The sequence below is a fragment of the Mytilus californianus genome, unplaced genomic scaffold (genome assembly GCF_021869535.1).
Source record: "Mytilus californianus isolate M0D057914Y unplaced genomic scaffold, xbMytCali1.0.p SCAF_12, whole genome shotgun sequence".
Taxonomy (NCBI): domain Eukaryota; kingdom Metazoa; phylum Mollusca; class Bivalvia; order Mytilida; family Mytilidae; genus Mytilus; species Mytilus californianus.
The window spans coordinates 24,891,041-24,913,345 of NW_026262604.1; the positions used below are offsets into that span (position 1 = coordinate 24,891,041).

At 32.2% G+C, this 22,305-nt stretch overlaps 1 protein-coding gene across 1 annotated transcript; it reads left to right on the plus strand.

Annotated features, from left to right (window-relative positions):
- The first annotated feature begins 2,645 nt into the window (after window positions 1–2,645).
- On the plus strand, window positions 2,646–21,492 carry LOC127721604 (uncharacterized). The gene is made up of 10 exons (XM_052228368.1): window positions 2,646–2,687; window positions 4,766–4,810; window positions 6,711–6,793; window positions 8,330–8,401; window positions 11,891–12,026; window positions 13,832–13,929; window positions 14,488–14,559; window positions 17,249–17,414; window positions 19,259–19,380; window positions 21,126–21,492. Exons 1-10 carry the CDS (start codon window positions 2,678–2,680, stop codon window positions 21,279–21,281), a joined length of 960 nt encoding a protein of 319 aa, XP_052084328.1. The 5' UTR covers window positions 2,646–2,677; the 3' UTR covers window positions 21,282–21,492.
- Window positions 21,493–22,305: the final 813 nt, after the last annotated feature.

Here is a 22,305-nt window from a genome sequence, read left to right on the forward strand (position 1 = left end):
CGTCCGTCGTCAGTCGTCGTTAACTTTTACAAAAAACTTCTCCTCTGAAACTACTGGGGCAAATTTAACCAAACTTGGCCACAATCATCATTGGGTATCTAGTTTAGAAAATATGTCCGATGACCCCGCCTGCCAAAAAAGATGGACGACATGGCTAAATATAGAACATACGAGTAAAATGCAAGTTTTGTCCATTATTTTGAAAACCGTTATTAATAGAGAAAATCTGACAGCTGCAGAAATGTTCAGAATCTTAAGCTCTACCAATTGTCTACATACGTCAAAACTGTCAGACGACTTCTTTTAGGAGTTATTGCCCTTAAATGTGAAATTTTACCCCTTTTTTTTCATTTTTGCCTATTATCTTGAAAACTATAATAGATAAGAGAGAATCTTTAAAATGCAAAAATGATCAGCAAGACAAGTTCTACAAATAAGATTACATGGTCGATATCGACAGTCGATCCTTATTAGTTATTGTCCTTTGATGACGATTTTTACCATATTTTTGTGTTTTTGCCTTATATCTTAACAATTATAATAGATATATAGAAACTTAAATAAGCAAAAATGATCAGCAAGACAAGATCTACAATGAAGGCAACATGAAGGAAATTGTCCAACTACTCCTTCTAAGAGTAATTGCCCTTTAATGACGATTTTCACGATTTTTATTTTTTTTATGCGTTTTGCGTTTTTCCTTGTCTGATAAAAATTGAAGTAGATAAATAGAAACATTAAATAGCAAAAATGATCAGCAAGGCAAGATCTACAAACTAGACAAATTTTGCCGATATAGTAAGTAGACTGTCACTCTTTATACGAGTGATTGCCCTTAAATGAGAATTTTTTTTAACCTTTTTTGTGTTTTGAGCAAAAACTAAAAAAGATAGAGAGAAACTAAACAGACAAAACGATCAGCAAAACAAGATCAACAAAAAAGAGATTTTTGTTATGAATTCTATTCTCGTCTACAATGTTGGAGAGTGTCCTTTGTTGAATATGCACATAGACCTAGGTGAGCGACACAGGCTTTTTAGAGCCTCTAGTTTTATATTGTACGAAATTGGCTCCATATCAATAATTTAACCTTTTTACAAATTAGAGTTTCCCTTGAAACTATGTAAGTGTCCGACGAGATTAATATCACACGTACTGTCTTTGAAGTCAAATTTATAAGATTGTAAAGCAACTGAACATCATATCTGACAAATACACATTACAAAACGTAATAAAGGGGTCCGATGAATTCCTACACATCAAGTCTAAAGCCAGGAATACAAATACAGAAAAGCACATAGTGAGTAGGCAAATACATGTACTTTGCATTAACCATGTATGTAGCTCCATAAGGGGGCGCCCCTTAAATTCGCTTAAGATAACCCGAAACTTTGAACTTCCAAAACATGCATGGTTGTTCAAAACTTCTTGTTTACACGTGTTGCTGTCTTGGTACAAACAAACAAACATTCTGGAAAAGGGGACGGGATGGTAGTAACGACATTAGGAACATATCCGCTATCATCTGTGAAACTGATATTCCATTACGGTCAACCAACTCGTGATGGCGTCCATAAAACTTACAATGGGTTGATTTCAACTTCACCACTTGGAACTCTTGGTTTAATAGCTTCCTTGTGAGCAGCAACCCTCTATCAAGGAAATTATGATAGGAAATACAAGCCCTAGAATTTCGTATCAACTGGGAGATATATACCCCGAATGCAAACGCTGCTGGAATGTTGCTACATAGAAATGGAAAGTTCACAATTGGGAAGCGATCTCTTTTGTCGTAAAGTTTTGTTTTCAACCGACCCTCATTGTCAATTTCTAGATGTAAGTCAAGATATTAGGCAGACTTAACTGTATCTGTAGTATCCTTTATCTCTAGTTCGATGGATTAGATTCGTTCAACATAGTCACCAAATTTTGTATTATTTAGTGAGAGAACATCATCTATATAGCGGAACGTAAAGTTGATTTTGATTTAATTGATTAATATATCATATCAAAGTAACTGAAATAAGTAATTTGTCATGTAATTTACCTTGATACATATATTTGGCCCTGAACTTGAATTGGCATTCATAATTACTATATTTAGAAATGTATATAACGCGATTTACTCGCAAAAATTTTGTCAATGACTTTGTCCAAAAGGAAACAACATTCATCACTGTAAGATCAAAGTTGAGCTATCTTTTGGTCTTTAAAGACAGATGTGTCATAAATGCTTATATGCCTTTAATACTTTTTAATTTGTACTTTTCAAACCACAGATAACACAAAATACGAAGAGATGTCCTTTTGAACCCCCTGGTTTGACGGAATATGCATAGACAGAAATGAAGGGGGTTCAAAAGGGAGTCTTTCCTAAAGAACTAAACAATGCACTTTTTATGGTTGCATCTTGTTATTCAGAATTGTTTTCTTGTGGTACCCTGTTCATGTTGTTCATCATTCAAGCCATTTTGTTCTATCTGTTTTTAGAATTGCATTCATTAATCGAAAGGAACTCTAAAAAAAAAAGGCTTTATCATTTTCATTCAAACAATTATACGTCATATATAATAGACAACGAATTGGAACAAGGTCACGTTAAATTTGTAAATACAAATTGTAAAGATAAGACAGTACGGAATCAACTCTTGACGAGCACTCATCCTTTTCCTTCAATATGATTCGAGGTAGGGCAGAAAAACATTATTATGTCATGAATTTTTAAGTTCTGAGCTTATGTGATCATTTACGACTGCATGAATAATTCTACAATGGTTTGTTTATATCAAAGATATAATGTATATTACAATTAGGGCAGATATATTATATAATATGTATAAAAGATAACGACCAAACTTTAAGTACAGGAGAAATGTCGAGCTATAATGATAGTATGTGAATCTGTGATAAATTTATTCAACAAGACTTCTTTTCAAAGTTACAAGTTTAGCATATAGGTTTACATACTGTGACTTTTAGATGAAGAACGGCAATAAAAACTCTGTTCCTTTGCGTTTTGTGTTTTTTGCTATGCATGTACTGATTTTGTGTCATGGATGGGTACCCCACATCCTTTGTTTTTTATTTTATATACTCTCTGTTTTAATTTCTTATAGAAATCAGTTATTTTTATAATGATTGAAGTTATTAAAATCATTCTCAGATCATTAAGCAATCACGGATCACCCCAGAACTTGATCTCAGTTATAAAAATCGAACCTGTTATTACATACATTATACAAACAAAAAATGATTTAAGTATACATGTACATCATGTTTGCTTTGATTCGTATATAGACTTCTATAGTTTCGATCTTGCTACTATTTTTACACAATATATATAAAAATAAAAAGAAGAAGAAGTGGTATGATTGCCGATGAGATAACTCATCACCAGAGACCAAATGACGTAGAAGTGAACAACTATAGATTATTGTACGACCTCCAAAGCCCATACCGCATAGCAAATTATTGTACGGCCTCCAAAGCCCATACCGCATAGCAAATTATTGTACGGCCTCCAAAGCCCATACCGCATAGCAAATTATTGTACGGCCTCCAAAGCCCATACCGCATAGCAAATTATTGTACGGCCTCCAAAGCCCATACCGCATAGCAAATTATTGTACGGCCTCCAAAGCCCATACCGCATAGCAAATTTTTGTACGGCCTCCAAAGCCCATACCGCATAGCAAATTATTGTACGGCCTCCAAAGCCTATACCGCATAGCAAATTATTGTACGGCCTCCAAAGCCCATACCGCATAGCAAATTATTGTACGGCCTCCAAAGCCCATACCGCATAGCAAATTATTGTACGGCCTCCAAAGCCCATAACGCATAGCAAATTATTGTACGGCCTCCAAAGCCCATACCGCATAGCAAATTATTGTACGACCCCCAAAGCCCACACCGCATAGCAAGCTATAAAAGGCCCCGAAATTACATAAGAAAACAATTCAAACGAGAAAACCAACGGCCTGATTTATGAACAAAACAATAAACGGAAAACAAATATGGTATACAGCAACATACGAAAACCACTGAACTACTGGGACAGGCACATACAGAATGTGAAGGGGTTTAACATGTTTGCTGGCGCCAAAGTTAATTTCTGAGGCTGCAATCACATGAGATATGTATATAAAGTGGTTGAAAAATTAGCAAAAGCAATCTTAAATTGATATTATATAATTTTAAAAGTTTTTAAAAATGTACAAGTTCTAGTCGTCTCCACATAATTCATTAAACTGCTACATACTATAAACACACAATCATGTGCAGTATATAAATAACACATAGCTGAGAGGGTGATAGAGCAGATTATTACCCCGAGAAAACATTGTCAACTGAGGCGAAGCCAAGGTTGACAATGTCTTTTCGAGGGGTAACAATCTGCTCTATCACCCTCTCAGATAAGTGTTATTTAATTTTTTATACTGAATGTTCTGTTATAACTGTCTATTGAATTTCAAATTCAAAGTAATCAACTATGACGTCTTGTACATAACAACCATCCGTATTTAATAAAGCGCACACTTGATCTAGCGTGTGAAAGGTAATAGAGTATTCACCATAGGATAGAGTAAATTGTCTCCCTCGTATTAACCAATCAAAATCGCAATTTGACATGAAATATAATAACAACAAATATTCATTCTCTCATTGGTATACATTCTCAATTGAAAAGTAAATCAAATCTCAATCCCCTCAACGGCCGATGTTTCGCATGTTGTAAGATACATTTGTTTCTCTTCTGTTTAAGATACATATTGGTTTTTATCTCTATGGCTGATGATAACAGTAGCAAGTGAGTATACAGTTATGTTCAATTTTTGCAATGGAAATGACAATTGAATGCATCATCATTGATATTCGTTTATATGGGTGGCTGAGTGGTCTAAGTGCTCAAACTATTGTATCCCTTGCCTGACAACACTGAGGTTTTGAGTTCTCATCCCGCACATGCCCGGTGTGTATGATTCTAATCTTAAATGAATAAGATTGTCGGTTTTCCTACCGAAAGTTGGTGGTTCTCTCAGGGTACTCCGTCTTCCTCCAACTGACTTCCACGAAAAAAATCAATAGTGCTCAAAGTGGCGTTAAACAGCAATCAAGTAATTAATCATTTATAGGGAGTAAAACAGAAATTCATCAATCATCCTTGAGATATCCGTGTCATATTTGAAAGTATGTTATCGTTTTCAAATATTTCAAATGTTTAAATCATTCGAAACACTAAGGCTGTTTTACCCCAGGCACAGATAGCCTTAGCGTTGGGCATAAATTTGAAGTATTTGTGGTTTTTAATGCTCTTTAAATTTAATATTAATTTGGTCTTTTAAGCATTTTAATTTGAGCGCCACTGACGAGTGTTTTGTAGAATAAAAGATCGTTTGGCGTACTACGTTTATAAGGCTGGTATCCTTGATGAATTTTTAGATACAAAACAATAGTATAAGCCAGATATAAATATATATTTTAAACCAAATGGTCCTAGTATGTAAAATTTTTCTTTGAAGATTATTCGTCAAAGAAATTTCAACTAAACGAAGTCAATACAAATAATTGTGTCCTTGGAATAAATTTTTCATAAAGTTTATCATTTAGGAATTGTAGTAAGATTTAAGAATAATGTCTTTATCGGTACTAAACATTGATTTTATTGTTAATACATAAAATATTTCTTTGTAAACCAGATATTCACAATACTGGTCTTACAGCCTGTCTATTGACTTTGCACTAGTTCATGTTTTTCTTTGATTGCATTTAAATTCTCCACATTAAATCCACTGCTGTACTTATTGACACTCTTGTTTTTAAGACAATGGTTCATTTGTTACTTGAAATTGGGCAGTTATCTAGCTATCAGTAACTGCAAGTACTCTTATGTTTCTACTCTGTGGCAATCTAACGACACTAAAAATGTCTTCAAGCAATTAACAAGTGTATATTCAATACATCAACCTTCTAGAATCTTAAAGAAGCTGTGAATATTTTTTTTTCAGAGACTGCAATAGATATTCCACCAACATCAATTTCCCAAATTATGAAATTTAAACATTAAGATTTACTTGTTATTGACCAAAAAAAAAATTTTCTGTCTTGACGTATATCAATATTTTGTTCATAGAAAGCAAACTTTCACAGATTATAAACCTTCAAAGCATTCATCAGAGTACACATGCCTTTTATTTGATACATACGTTGTTTGGACCAGTCATAGAATGTAATAATCTCTCGAGGATTAAAGAAAACAGTATGAGATTTCATTGTACGAAACACGAAGTAACGTTCTAATTTGAAAAAAGTAGGAAAAAATTATATAAAAAATACCGAACTCCAATGCAAATTAAAAAAAGGGAATCTCATAAAAACTGACAAAAATCAAAAGCTATTAATCAACGGAGCAAGTGACAATTAACTGACATATTCCTTTACTTGGTACAGGCATTTTCCGAAGAAAATGGTGGGTTAAACCTGGTTTTATAGCTAGCAAAACCTCCAAAGTTTCAATGATTTGTCGTGATGAATTAGTGGCAACCGTAGTTTATCGATGTTCGAAAATAGGATTTGTCTATTTATCAGATTTTACACAAAAAAAGTTTGATACATAGCATGTTTTCTTTTGTTCTGGTATAGACAGTTAATGTGTTTGCTTATAGTATGTTAAACAGAAATGTAACCTTATTTTTGCAATATATTTGCAGATGCTAAAAGACGATGCCTTGAGGGTGTTCGTTTGACATCACCACTTGATACAGATATTGTTACAGAATGTGGTGACCATGAGGTAAGTAAAATTGTATGTGACCTTTTTGTAAAATTGTATGTGACCTATTTGTAAAATTGTATGTGACCTAATTGTAAAATTGTATGTGACCTATTTGTAAAATTATATGTGACATATTTTAAAAATTGAATTGAACAAACTGCGAAGACTAGATTTAGAGGGTTTTTGTTATAAGCGAACATCCCTTCCATATCCTTAGCAATTGATCGTATAAATCAATCACGCGATTGTCAAATAATAGGTTGTATTGAAGCTACTCATCTAAAACTACCAAATACTGGTAGGGACATTTTCTATTTTAAAAATTTCTTATTTTCATTTTGACATTACTAACTTCTAATTTAGCAGTTATATATCTTACCTCCAAGTTAATATTTTTCACTTCCATATAATCATTTTTTAGATCACAGTTCCCATTCCTCATATTCAACTTGACATTTTTAACATCCAAGTTGACATTGCTTAGTTCTAAGTTGATATTTCGTACATCCAACTTGGAAGTGATAAATGTTAAATTGTGACTAAGACAAGCCATCCTGACATTAAGAAATGTCGTATAAATCGGATGACATTACCTGAAGCATATTGCATGACATGTGTGATGTGTACGTACTTATAAATTTGAAAATATCGATGTGTTCTACAAAAAAAGCAGTGAATTTAGCTTTTTTTTTTTTTTTTTTTTTGCATCTTCATTGTACATAATTAGTTAAATGTATACGTAATGGATTACTCTGTCAATGTCAACATATTCTACAACAAAAAATCTACATTTTGCAAGTTCATTGTGCATATCAAATGTTTAGATAATAGAGGATTGTAACATATTCACTGTATTCTGCAACAAAAACTTTTAAAACTAAGTTTTGTGCTTTTGTGTATATTCATTGGATAAAACAACCTGACTTAGAAATTAATGTGATAACGTGTTTTCACTGACACACTAAGTCTTCCTATGCATACATTAAGACGAGGATAAATGAATAAGAATGAATTAGACCACTTTTAAATAAAAAGACACAAACATTATTCAGATAAACTCATCATATATACAGGAGTAAAATTTTAAAAGCCAGAGGCGCTTTTTGTTTAAAAAAGAATCACCAGTGACGCTCGAATAAAAAAAGTGAAAAAAAAGGTCAAATAAAGTACGAAGTTGAAGAGCATTGTATGAATTCATAATGACAGTAACTGATCATATACAAAGTAAAATATTCCTACCAGAATATCCGACGCCCTTGATGTGTGATCCCCTAAGAGCGTTTAACAATTTAAAAAAGAATATGTAATGAAACTTTTGGGATCTTTTTAATGGTTCACTTTGGGTTTAAATTTCGGTGATAGAGGAAACCTTTATTTTTTTTTTCAAAAAAGATTCCGCCGATTGAAGAAACTACAAAATTTAACGCCCCGACATAGCAGTTTTGTCTTCAACCGCGACATAAGATGCACGTACCAAGGAAAAAAAGATCAAACAACACTAACTAAAGACACATGAAAGAGGAGTAAATATAAATTTAATCTGTCTTTATATAGATCTGTTCAGTGGAGAGATACGTAACAAATGATGGTCTCATACTGTTCAACGTTGGATGTGAAGACCGTCAGGTAACTTCTATTGGTACACTATATCAGTTACAATTTTACCAAGCTTAATGCATTACAAGTTTTAGCTTTCTAAAAAGCTTTGTAGGGCTTTGTAGTATCATACTTTTAAGTAAGATGTGGTTTATGTGTAAGTATCGGGAAGGGGTTATACATTTACTTTGTGTATATATTCACTCGTGTGGTCGTAAATGTATATCTTAAGATTATGGTATACCGTAGTTCGTCCGTCCTTATGTCCATCACTAATCTTGAGTTACGAGACTTTTAACTGTCAGAATGAAGTTAATTTTTCACATGTTGTACCCTTATTTGAGTATGCTTGGTTTGATTTACTGGACACTTTCTACAGTTGAATTGGTGACAATAAAATACATTTCGATTTTGAAACGTTCAGATCTGTCATTCCAATGTTATGGGACTTGAACCGTTTGATTGATAAAAGGCAATATTCTAAATGTCATGCAATAGATCTTTTATGAATCGACATAAAGCTATGATAACCAAAGAAAGCACAATTATTCGTTGATAGGGTAACGAATAGTCCATGTGATACACCTAGCTACACATGAAATTGATGCATTATATTGAGCATGTTTCGAAGGTACACACATATTGATGACGGTATTTTACTTTCATGTTGTGATGTGAAACAAAAAGGATGGGTTCGAAAAATCAAAATGCATGTAGTGTTTATTGACAGAAAATACCTGATAACTTTTAAATATTTATAAGCAACTATTGAATATATAAATTATTGTTATAAATATATTCAAGAAAGTCTAAGTCAGATATACACTTGTATATTGACATATTTCGTTCGTTATACAATATTGATTTCATCAATTTTGTTCTCTTACTTTAAAAGTACAATCTGTAATTAAAACTAAATAGAAAACAAATCCAGTACAAATCCGGAATCACATTTACCAAAGTTCATGGTTTTCACATGGCTTCTTTAACAGTAGGATGACACAACCAATTAAGTTGATGAACATTATTAACAAAATAATCAAAAGAAATATTCAAGACGAGATTGCCATCATGACATATAATAGAACAAAAAAGACATCACGAAAATTTATATATGGAATTTAGGGATGAATTTTGTTTTAAAGGAGTAGGCCCGGTAAGACCCCTTTTAGGCCCCAAAAACATATCGTTTTTACAAAGTTGTTAAAATGTAAACTTTTAGCTATTGTATGAAAAGTAGAATACTTTTGTTAAATAAATATGGGCTGTTTTCGACAATACAATGGACATGCATCAGGTACTGGCATCATTATTTCATGCAAAAATACTGAAATCTTCACAGTTTTAGCATTTGTGCTAGTTTTAAGACGGATTTTGTCTAAAATGGAAGTGGCCGCACTTGTTTTCAGTCTTAATATTTAAATATATGTTGTATTTAATGATAATACATAACATATATAAATGTTGAGACTGAACACGAATGCGGCCACTTCCATTTTAGACAAAAACCATCTGAAAAGTGACGTTTCATGGCATATTTGATAGATTTTTCATATTTAAGCTTGAATTTGAGCGTCTTTAATGACCAAATCAGTTCAAATTTTCAACATAAACTAATTGAATCGACTGAAGAAGGCACTTAAGTGTTTAAAAAATGTCAGAAATCTTTCATCAGATGTACTTCAAATTTTAGGCCAAAATAAGCCCTTACCGGACCTTCTCCTTTATATTAACTAATTAACATAAAATGAGTATAAGTGTATTTTTGAAGCAAAATATGTCCTTCGATGTAGAAATATATAGACCCCAAATCAGGGCATACATATCAAATCATCTGACACCAACAAAGGTTTAAAAGTATAGTTTCAAAACTTTAAGGTCTTCCATTGCTATGAAATGTCGATTGCAATCTTTGTGATAAGGTAGCGGAAAATTATAAGTTTGTTGACAAAATATATAATTATTTAAAAATAAATCAGTTGGTATAAGAAGATCCCATAATATAAAGATTTTAGCTTTAATTGAAAATGCTTGGATGGATATACTGGACACTTTCTACAGTTGAATTGGTGACAGTAAGACCCCCTTTCGATTTTGAAATTTTTAGATCTGTCATTCCAATATTTTGGAACTTTAAGGTCTTCCATTGTTATGAAATGTCGATTGTAATCTTTGTGATAAGGTATCAGAAAGTAACAAGTTTGTTGACAAAATATGTAATTATTTAAAAATACATTATTTGGTATCAGTAGATACCATACTATAAAGATGTTAGCTTACTAAACTATTCCTCTAATTTCTAAAAATATTTTAAGTACAAAATAGAGAAAAAAATAATTATCTAAATTCTTGTGATGCATCAAAAATAATTCGGCTGTAACAAGATAGGCAACGTCAAATAACAACTTATTTTATTTTGTCCTTCATATTCCAGTTGGGTATATTACTACGTCAGCAAAATAAATACAGTCAAACCGATAATAAAGATCATCGCTATTAAAGTCATATAGAACGAGTTTCAAAAAATTTTAATGTTCAGGAAGTATTTGAACCAAATCATGCATATATACTAAAACAAGTCCTGTATGCACTTTTTTTTACATTAATGACGAATATGTATCATATAATCGACGCATAATATTTTATTTGGTGAATGTTGATCGCAAGCTCATTAACTTTTGAGTTTGTTGCCGAATTTCACCGGATCGTTACATTGATAAACAATCAACACAGAAGCACGTGGAACATGTAAAAAAATAAATGAATTGAAAGAGTGATGTCAATTTTTTTATATATATTTCTATGCGTTTCCATGTTTTTAATAAACTTTTCAATAACTGTTGGTAAACGATTTTGTGTATTTAATTTGTTCTTTAAGAATCAATCATTGCTATTTACCTTCCAGTGCACGTTTGTTTACATACTGACATCACGGTTTTCCCTCGCACTTGCGCTGTGCGGTGGCCGAAGGTCTAACGAGAGGTCTTGTAGTTAAGGTCACTGAATACAGAAAAATATCGACGAATTTGTATACGTGAAGACACTAATTCAATAGAAGTACATTTGATTTATAATACAACTTAGCCATTCAAGTATATAAAACATATTCAACTTTTTTTTTAAATTTGAGGTTTCATATGACTTTAAGTGAAAGTCTGTCTTGGCCATTGTTATATTATAGTTCGTTTCTGTGTGTGTTACATTTTAATGTTGTGTTTCTGTTGTGTCGTAGTTCTCCTCTTATATTTGATGTGTTTCCCTCAGTTTTAGTTTGTAACCCGGATTTGTTTTTTTCAATCGATTTATGAATTTCGAACAGCGGTATACTACTGTTGCCTTTATTTATCACGTCAACCTCATGTTGTTGTCCCGCTGTAGAAATTCATATGCATTGATAAACCCCATTAAAAAGTAACTTCTCTTATGAGGTCAGTTTGCGTTGGTTCCGAAGTTGACCTTTATATACTGATTTGACTGTAACAAACATCAGTTATGTTTTATTTATTTCTCATATTCCAGTTATGTGCAAGAAACAACCCATCGATAGTTAGACCAATTATAGGTAAACCACTTGTAGGCAAACGTGAATCAACTATTATTTGCCACCATTGCTGTGATGATAAAGATTTATGCAATATGAACATGTGTGGAGTAGGTAAGCCAAGCTCTTAACGGTGGAAACAGTTCAAGTGTATTATTTATATCATACAGATTTTAAATCATACTTTTATCAGTTTTATATTGACTGGTATACCCCAATGTTTGACATTTTTCCTATTATGTTTGTTTGTTTTGTTCACACATTGTTGTCAATATAATGAAATTTTATTCAACTGTCATACAAGTGAGAGTTTAGCTAGCTATAAAAACAGGTTTAATCCACCATTTTCTACAAAAGGAAATGCCTTTACAAAGTCGGGATTTTCCTTGGAGTTCGGTATTTTTGTTATTTTACTTTTTACGTATTTACATAACAAATTTCTAACAAGTTTGTTTGATGGAGAAACGATGATATATTTATTAAATCCTCCAACATCCGAACAAGCGAATTTTACTCCTTTATAAAACTTAAATTAAACTTAGGACAATGAATTCTTAAATATTCAATAAAACAAAATATTATTAATGAAAAAATAGGACGAATGAAAATACAAACTTTAACAAATGAATAACAATAGATAATCTGACATATATATATATTATAAAAAAAAAACATCAAATGCAGTACAACGACTGATTAATAATCATTGTACTGTGAATTTATCTCACTAAAATTGTTGATGAATGAACTGGAATATAAACTGTTGACAGGTCAGTTAAGATATGTCGTTGTTGATTATAAACGTATAAAGATTAACAAAATTAACGAAAAATGTCAGTGAGGAAAATATCTCTTTTCTCACTAAAGACTGGAATCTAAATGATATTCAAGAAATAAAATTATAAAAATACCAAACTTTAAGGAAAATTCAAAACAGGTAGTCCCTAATCAAATGTCAAAATCAAAAGATCAAACACATCAAACGAATGGAAAAACAACTGTCATATTCCTGACTTGATACAGATATTTCTAGTTTATATTGTTTTTTGTATCCTTATACTTACCCTTAATTATAATTTTGTTCGTCGGGTATCAGATGAAAAGCAGGATCCGCTAATCTGTTCGGAGCATCTGAAATCAACCTCAAATTTGAGTGTGGTTCATGTTGCTCAGTTTTTAGTTTGCTTTGATGTATTTCATAGACAGTTTTTATTTTTTGTCATAGTCGTTTCAGATTTTCATCGATATATCTTTGTATAAAAGAAAGTATTGATCATAATCAAACTGTTGACATAAGGAGATGTTGTGCTTGCGTTGAAGAATAGTCCACAAAACATGTCGTATATAGAAATCTAAAGTCGCAAGCACATGAACTTAACTGAATCCGGGTCGAACTTCTGAATAGTTTCATGAACATAGCTAGAAATTATCATTTGCACAAATTAGATATTCCAAAGCCACTAAATGCAATGACAAAGAAGACTGATCCCCATATTTTCTCTGAAATTACATTGCAAGTGTGCTTACCGTTTATCATATTGCATGACATTAATATTTTTTCATAAACGCAATTAATCATACAACTAAGCATTTTAATGATCAATTGCATGCCAATAAAGTGCATGAGTTCTGATGCACAGGTTAAAAAAAATTGCCATCTATACCAGAAAACAGTATCATCATAGATACCAGGATTAAAATTTTGGATGCCAGACGCGCGTTTTGTCCACAAAAGACTTATCAGTGACGCTCGAATCAAAAAAATTTTAAAAGGCCAAATAAAGTACGAAGTTGAAGAGCACTGAAGACCCAAAATTCCAAAAGGATATTGGTAAGTGGTAATCATAAACATATGTAATGAAACACACAACTTGCTGTCTCAAATGAAAGAGTATTAAATTATCTTTATTCTGTTACAGCTGTTACACTTCCCATAGGATCAAACATATGCTATGACTGCCCTCTGGCAATGGATGCTAATAAATGCAATCATATTTCATTATGTGACCAAGATTCGGTAATGTATGACTGAAACACAAGAAATATATCGTTTTTCGTTAGTTTAATACCTAAGTTTGGTAAATTTAATCGAAAGTGAACCGAAGATACGTAATTCAGCATTTCATAATCCAATTCACTATTGGTAATTTCCAAAGGTTACACTCAAACGTTGAGATTGATTATCAAAATTCTGATAAATTGCTATTAAGCCAATTTTCATTTTGTAATACAACATATGTTTTTTGTATCAAAGAATTCCGACCACAGTTGTGCACGCAATGTGAAAATGTCTTCATTTTTTTTTGTTACTTATAATGGGCATGATGCAGTCCTCGGAAATAAAAGTCCCTTAAAGTTAATATCCGGTAAAAAAAATACTTAACCATGAACATTTTAATACGAACTTAAGCAAATTAAAACAAATTAGAACCATATTTCCTCAAATGGAATGCTACTTCTAGATAAATCTGATTTTTTACAAGGGATCCTCTTACGGAACTGTTAGATCATAACCCTAACTGTAAGTCTGACCTTATTTGTTTATATTTTCCATTTGTTTTTTTTTATATTACAGGCATGCTCTATAAAACAAACACGAAATCTGATTGGTCAACCTCGTTGGACTCACGGTTGTTCAGAGAAATCGGTATGTTGCATGTAGAAAGATTTTAAGGAAGCTATTGAAGAAGAAAGAGCATGCTATCGTTGCATAAATTCTTCACACAAAAGCACTACGCGTACATAAAAACACAAAAAGAACAAAAAAGGAGCAATGATTTATTTCTGTTCTTTATCTCAAAGTCACAGTGAGGGTTTTGAACATGAAGCAACACGCTCTCACATTCATGCATGCCCTTAACATCGATTGAAAAATTATTTTGCTAGATATCAATCACACGACAGTTGTGAATTGAAGAACACAGCTCCGCAGTAATATCAACAAATTATAACTTTTATCTGGCAAAGAAATCTAACAAATACTATCATAAATTTCCCGATATTCTCACTGTGAAATACAGAAACAATACAAACATTTAGACATTCAAAGGGCCCATGAAGGTGTATACAAATAATTTGGGGTTGGAGGGGATATTAATGATCTAATTAATAAAGGCACAAAAAACAATGCCAATCTAGTCAAGCTTTGTCAACGTGAAATCTCCTTTTTTTTTCTCTTCATGATAGCTTTTCTTATACTTAAAGGGGTATTAGCTGTCAAATTCATATTCACTGATTTGACTCAAATTCTCATATTTGATTTATAACATACTAAAACGTATATCCATATTACAATTAGTTTGAAATAAACAGTTAACAATGCATGTACTCGATAATATATATCAGAATTTCGTGTGTATTTAAGTCTAGACGCCATCTACTAACTACCGAGATGATCTCCGAAGACTTCCGACGGTCACATCACCCGATATAAACATAAACATAGATTTAAATAGATAGCGACCTCGTGCAATTGGATTTTTCTTGGTCTATGTGATTTCATGTTATAGGCTAATAACATAAGTTAATCATGGTTTTCACCTGTATAAGAATTATTTTTTGTGGATCAAATCAGTCAACGAAATAGTTCACCTTTATTTCACTTTCAATGTTGACATTCTTTTCCTTTTAATGTTTCCCTTTAAATGGCTGAACACGACTAATACATGAGTAACCAATCTCTAGCTAGTTGGTTGAATTGAAGGTCACATGAATACGGATTCAATGGGGTCGAATTATTCACTTGCAAGTGAATAATTCATCAGCGATGTTTCTTTGCTTATTTTGACAAAATTGAACCAAATTGGCTGCTAAAAAGTAAAATCACAAAAATACTGAACTCCGAGGAAAATTCAAAAAGGAAAGTCCCCAATCAAATGGCAAAATCAAAAGTTCAAACACATCAAACGAAAGGATAACAACTGTCATATTCCTGACTTGCGAATTAAAAGCGAATTATTACTTTTATTATTGATTGAACCAAACAAAATGATATTCTAATTGTTTTCACATCTCGTAGCTAATGTCCCTTTAGAAACATGTACATATACTTTTGTACAATTCTAAGTCTATATGCATATGTTACGATGAGTTTGTCACTTAGTCTATCCCAGGTTCGGGGAATGGTTGGAGCGCCTGTACCTGCAAACATGTTTAACCCGCCACATTCTGTGTATGCATATTCCACGTCAGGAACATGTTATTCATTGGTTGTCGTTTGTTGCTGTATATCATATCTGTTTTTCGTTGATTGTTTTGTATGTATGTGAATAACTTAGAGAGAATTTATTTGCTTAAACATTGTCAAACGTATTTCAACATGAACTCCTTTTGAAATCATTTCTTTTATAATCCTTGCAACAGGCCACCTACGGACCACTCAAAATCTTGTATAAATCATTCAAAAGTTTTTTTTTCAAAATCACTTCAAAAAAATACCAGGTGTCCAAAATTCAAAACAATACACCATGTATAGCTACACAAGAATATCAACAGAGCAATGCTGTTTTTATTTTGCACTTCTGCATCATCACTGTTGATAACAAGTCTTTGTCTATGCTTTATTGGTTACAACTACAACAAGATCAAGAAGTCCCTTAACAGCTTATGCAGTACTCTGGTTTTTCCCTAAACACAGCTTTAATGCTTATAAATATGAATTATCAGGGGTATGGAATAAAAACAAATGATATTGTAAACCGTGAGAACAATGAAATGTAACTTTAGGTAGATTCACTGTATACCGCCATCTTGGATTGTACAATAGCAGTACACAATCGGTCTAATTCTTTGCCTAAATCTGCAAATTTTGAGACAGATTTGCAATTGGTGTGTAAGACTGTTTGTTTGTATAAAGAAAAATAAGTGATTTATTGCATTATCCACAATGTTAAAACAAATACCAATATTTTTTTTAGAATTAAGTTTTCAACTTTGCCATTTAAGGGGAGATAACTCTTGTAGTAAAAATTGTATACTGGAATGATAGCGAAATTTTCATTTTTGACTTGTAGCAAGAAAACAAGTTCGGTGACACTATTTTTCCTTTTCATTATCTTAAAGAATATTATAAAACCTATCTTCTCATAATTAATTTCAAAATTCTCTCTCAATGGATTTCTTTTTATTTGCAAAAATGTGTTTTTTCATGAACAATCTATGCAAATTTGGGTAATTTTGCACGACTTGTAGCTTAAAAAATAGCACTGTGACTCATAGTTTTTATTATGTTTTTTGACAAAGTATAAGAAAATTCTATTTTAGGAAATATATACCGATGGTCCACCTTAAAAGAAAACATATATATCAAACTATACGTGAACAATTGATTTTTTCAGCAATGTGCAAAAATTGCGCAAAGTAATCCACAAGGAATCTGTTCATTTTGTTGTGACACGGACTTATGTAACCGTAACTGTACCATTAAATCCACAATAGCTCCTCCTACAACTACAACAACTACTACTACTACTACCACCATTGCACCAACAACGCCTATTCTTCGTAAGTTGTCCTTGTAATACCTCATCCAAGGTACCAGGCTGTTTAATTTGGTACGCCACGAGTTTTCTCTACATTAGACTAATCAGTGGGACATAAATTAAAACATTTAGAATATAAATAAGAAGACGTGGTATGAGTGCCAATGAGACAACTCTCCATCCAAGTCACAATGTAAACAAAGTAAACAATTATAGTTCAAAGTACGGCCTTCAACACGGAGCATTGGCTCACACCGAACAGCAAGCTATAAAGGGACCCGAAATGACTAGTGTAAAACAATTCAAACAGGAAAACCAACAGTCTAATCTATATAAAAAACGAGAAACGAGAAACACCTATGAACCACACCAACAAACGACAACCACTGAACAACAGGCTCCTGACTTAAGACAGGTGCATGAAAATGCAGCGGGTTTAAACGTTTTAACAGGCACCAACCATCACCCTAATCCGAGACAGAAGGGTAACATTACAACATACAAAGCCACACTATAAAGGAAGTCCAGATAATCAAAAATGGAAAATTCCAAACAAATGTGCAAAATGCGACTAAGGCAAGCCATCGTTAAGTGTGTCGAATAATTCAACATTTTCACACTGTAAATTTTCAAAAAGATAACATATCAATGATCTTTCATGTAATACGTATTTTGATATTATACGGAATTAGATGTAACTTTATTGATTGATTGAGTATTGCTACATGTAAATTTCGCATCAGTGAAGAATGGGCACATAGGGGAGAGAGATCCCCAATGGCATTTGATCAAACGAAATAATGCTAATGATCCTTAATTGAACTGGCGCTTAACAGGCAAGATTATTAATACGTATATTAATAGAACTCAGCATAACAATAAAATACTTAAACATTAAAAAAAACACTCTACATAGACATAACATAATATTTAAAATCTTGTAACATTTTGAATATATATATATAAATAAGAAGATGATTGTCAATGAGACAATTCTCCGCAAGAAGCCAAATGACACAAAAATTAACAATATAGGTCACCTTACGACCTTCAACAATGAATAAAACAAATACCGTATAGTCAGCTATAAAAGGCCCCGAAATGACAAATGTAAAACAATTCAAACGTGAAAACTAACGGCCTGATTTATGTACAAAATAATGAACGAAAACAAATATGACATACAGCAACAAACGACAATATACATTTTTAAAAATAGTTCCAATATGTTGTTTAAATACTATTACTTTTTGAACTTTAGTATTTGAAAATAAAGCTTGCATATAAGAGATTGAAATGTAAACATTCATCATTTCTTTTTATTTCTATACAATACATTATTGAAAGCAGATGTATTTTGGGACAAAAAGGTATAAAATATCGAACTCTAAAATAAAACCAAAAAGAGGAAATTCCATAATAGCTGACAAAATAAAACGCTCGACTATATTTACCAAAGGAAGGAACGGAAACAACTGTCATATTCCTGACTTGTTCCTCTAGAACGTGGAGAGTGGAGATAGCTTACACTGCACGAGAAACTGTAGTGGTATATAGATTCATCAATGACCTAACGAATAACCAATGAAAAGTCGCAATATCTTTTCATGATGCTCGATAAGCCAATCAAATTAACACATTTTTAGTATCACTTGCAACGTGATTCGAGAAATATCTTTTCATGTGAGAAATAGATAACAGTCCACAATCATAAGAAAAAAAAAGATTCAAACCACTGCATTGAGTTTGATACGATAATTCTCAAGTCGAGGCAGTTATATTTTCAAATTTAAAAACCAACGAAGACGGGAAGTCAATAATTCTGCTCCGTTAACATTTTCACGTGTTTTATCCTTTATTTTTCAGAGACCGCCCCAATTGTTCAACACTTTAATCAGCATCCAACCAGTATCAAATATGGCGATACAGTTTCGATCCAATGCATTGCGTCAGGAAATCCTAACCCAACAATAGATTTCATGGTTAAGGTAAACACTTTTTTCTTTTCTTTTTCTATCCCGTTAAAACACCGGTTTCTGAATGACTTCTTCTTTGCATATATATTTATTGTCAGTACTCTGTTCAAAAGACATTGTACTAATTTATTCATATTAACATGGTTACATGCTCACTTTAGTATTTCCATTAATTAAACATTTTGTTGACCTATATGATATTTTTTATTGTCATGCTGCTTACCCATTAATGATAAAGTATTCATCGTATACAAAAGGTGCATCGTGTTTATGTATCAGAATAATTATACTTTAAGTTATTTTGTACTAGTATAGTGTAACATTACATAGTATGTGTAGCTTTGATAATATTGGGTGTTGGTCTTAGAGTAATAGTCCGTAGTCGTACCTTTCAGTTCAAAAGGAAAATCTGCATTTTCCGACTTTTTTAAGTTTGCACTGTACAATGTTATCAGCCTGGTATCTTAAATGTTTGGGTTTTTTTTATACATTAATGAATTGACAATATAGATTTAGGATAATAAAGACCTCCTAAAAAGCTCCTCATACATTTGATCTTGGATATACAGTTTCTACTGGGTATGAAAGAGAGTGGCATTAAAGTTTATAGTTTTTGTGTAATATTTTAGTATAGACATAAACTTATCTAGAAAATCCTTCAAATTATATGTTTACAAATGTAATTTTTCACCACAAACACAAATGCAAAAGAGAGGCGAATGATACCAAAGGGACATTCAAACTCATAAGTCGTTTGTTTATCCTCGTAATTTCATGCAAATAACACTTTAAATGGCAAATTTCCAGCAAAGAGAAAACACTCTGACAAAGTTTATCGAAAATAATGCAAATTTGATAATATTCATTTGCATTTGCTCCACTATGGTCACAATTTGCCGCTTAAAAATCTAATGCATTCAGGGTAATATCTAAAATTGATACACCAAAACGTAGTGATTGGTTCAAAACGTCCTAAACAATAAAAAAATCAACCAATGACGTGACGTTATTTTCGTTTTGGGGTGCGATAATAAGATCATCCATAGTCCTTTATATTCTGAAAGATCAATTTGATGGAAATATAATTAAGAGATAACTGTATTGTATTTGAAGCTTTGCGGACGTCCATCGGTAGTTGTACTCTCGCAAATTTAGTTTACCTGGCGACGCGTAGCGTAGACAGGTAAACGGGTATTTTCGACAGTACAACTACCGATGGACGTCCGCAAAGCTTCAAATACAATACAGTTATCTCTATTCTAATGTAAAACAAGTACATAATTCATTTTCAATCATTATTTCAGTGTAAAATTCTCATTAAAGAAAATTCCGCGAAAAGATGTTATCTTCTTTGGCCCCAAAACTAGGTGACGTTATAGGTATGCTTCCGGCGTCAAACGTAAACACCGGGCGTTTTCTGGCTTCTTGTCCGCTTCAGAATGTAATAAAATTTGATAAAAAGAAGATTTCTAGGTGCAACATGTGAGTTTTTTTGCTTATTATTGTAAAAATTACATGTCAATACATTCCGCAATTCAAAATGTCGGCTTCCTTAGTTACAGACAAGGAGATAGAGAATTGTACGCTTACTGTCATCCAATCAGAACCATTGATACAAAATAATTGCATTAGAATTGGTATTTGATTGAATTTTAAACCTTTGAGACTTATTATTCAGGTTTATGTCCAAATTTAAGTTATCAAATTCTCTTGAATACTATTTTAACATGTAATGAACTTAAATAATATATTTGCAGGGTGGCTTATTGGGCTCAAATGTGGCAGTAGATCCGACTACACATGTACTGACAATATCCAACTTTTTACCTCGTGATGACGGAGATTACAGATGTATTGCTGCAAACGCATTGGGTGATGATCATAAAGATTTTCACTTACAAGCACATTACTAATTAAATTGGTTGTTTGAATAAAATGAAATTATACATGTTATATGTGATAACCTTTTTAGAACAGTTCGAATTCTTCACTTAGTATTACCTACTCGATGAATATCCGGTGATCACTAGACGCCAACACAACTACACTAATGTACATAGCAACACATGTACATATAATAATAATCAAATAAATATTTCGTGTAAACTGTTTAGGGGTTAAGAGCAAGTAATAACTGACAATTAATCAGACTCTACACTAAGGGCACTTGTTATATATAAAGCATTACGAAGGACATTGATCCATCATGTTTAAAGTAGAATATCGTAACTTTAATAAAAAAAAATATAGGCTGGAAGGCGTCTCTTTCGTTCACATGGCTGTTTTGCATATATTCTGCATATAAAGGGCATTACGGAACACAATCGAATTCATCTGGTAAAAACTTCTGATTTAAATTTAAGTCATATTTGCAAATTGAGGTATAAGTGTCTTTAAACTTTTTGTTCGTAGTACCTCGGTAAACAACCCAATATGTTTTTCAGCAGAAAAGATAAGATTACTATGACAATGACAATGGTCAATAAAAACTAAGATACAAAATGTACCAACAAAAACATATATCGTGAATGTCTGGAAAAACCTTTCTCAAGACCGTCCATCTCGGCTTCTGGAACTTTTCGTGTTACCATTTCGTTGTTATGCTGCACAAATAGACACCATTCCGAATCATAAAATCGTGCGACATTCTTACATTCTAAATGTTGGAAAGTACATTCCTCCCTCAGCAAAAGTTAACTTTATCTAGATTTGGTTATTCTTTTGAGGTACTGTCACGGTCAAACAGTTCCTCGAATTTTGAGGTGTTTATGCATTTTTTACTTTCAATTATTGGATTTGAGTACCCCTGATGAAGGTTAATTCATAAAAGGACTTTAATTCACCAAATGCTTAAAGTATTATTTTTATGCACGAGCTAATCTAAAATGATATAGTGCATTTTCGATATTAATTTATATGCAGTGCGCATAACAGAAT

Bases quoted from the DNA above. Each gene is read 5' to 3' on its own strand.
- LOC127721604 (XM_052228368.1), top strand. The intron at 12,027-13,831 runs GTAAGCCAAGCT...ATTCTGTTACAG, and splicing joins TATGAACATGTGTGGAGTAG to CTGTTACACTTCCCATAGGA. The intron at 14,560-17,248 runs GTATGTTGCATG...TGATTTTTTCAG, and splicing joins ACGGTTGTTCAGAGAAATCG to CAATGTGCAAAAATTGCGCA.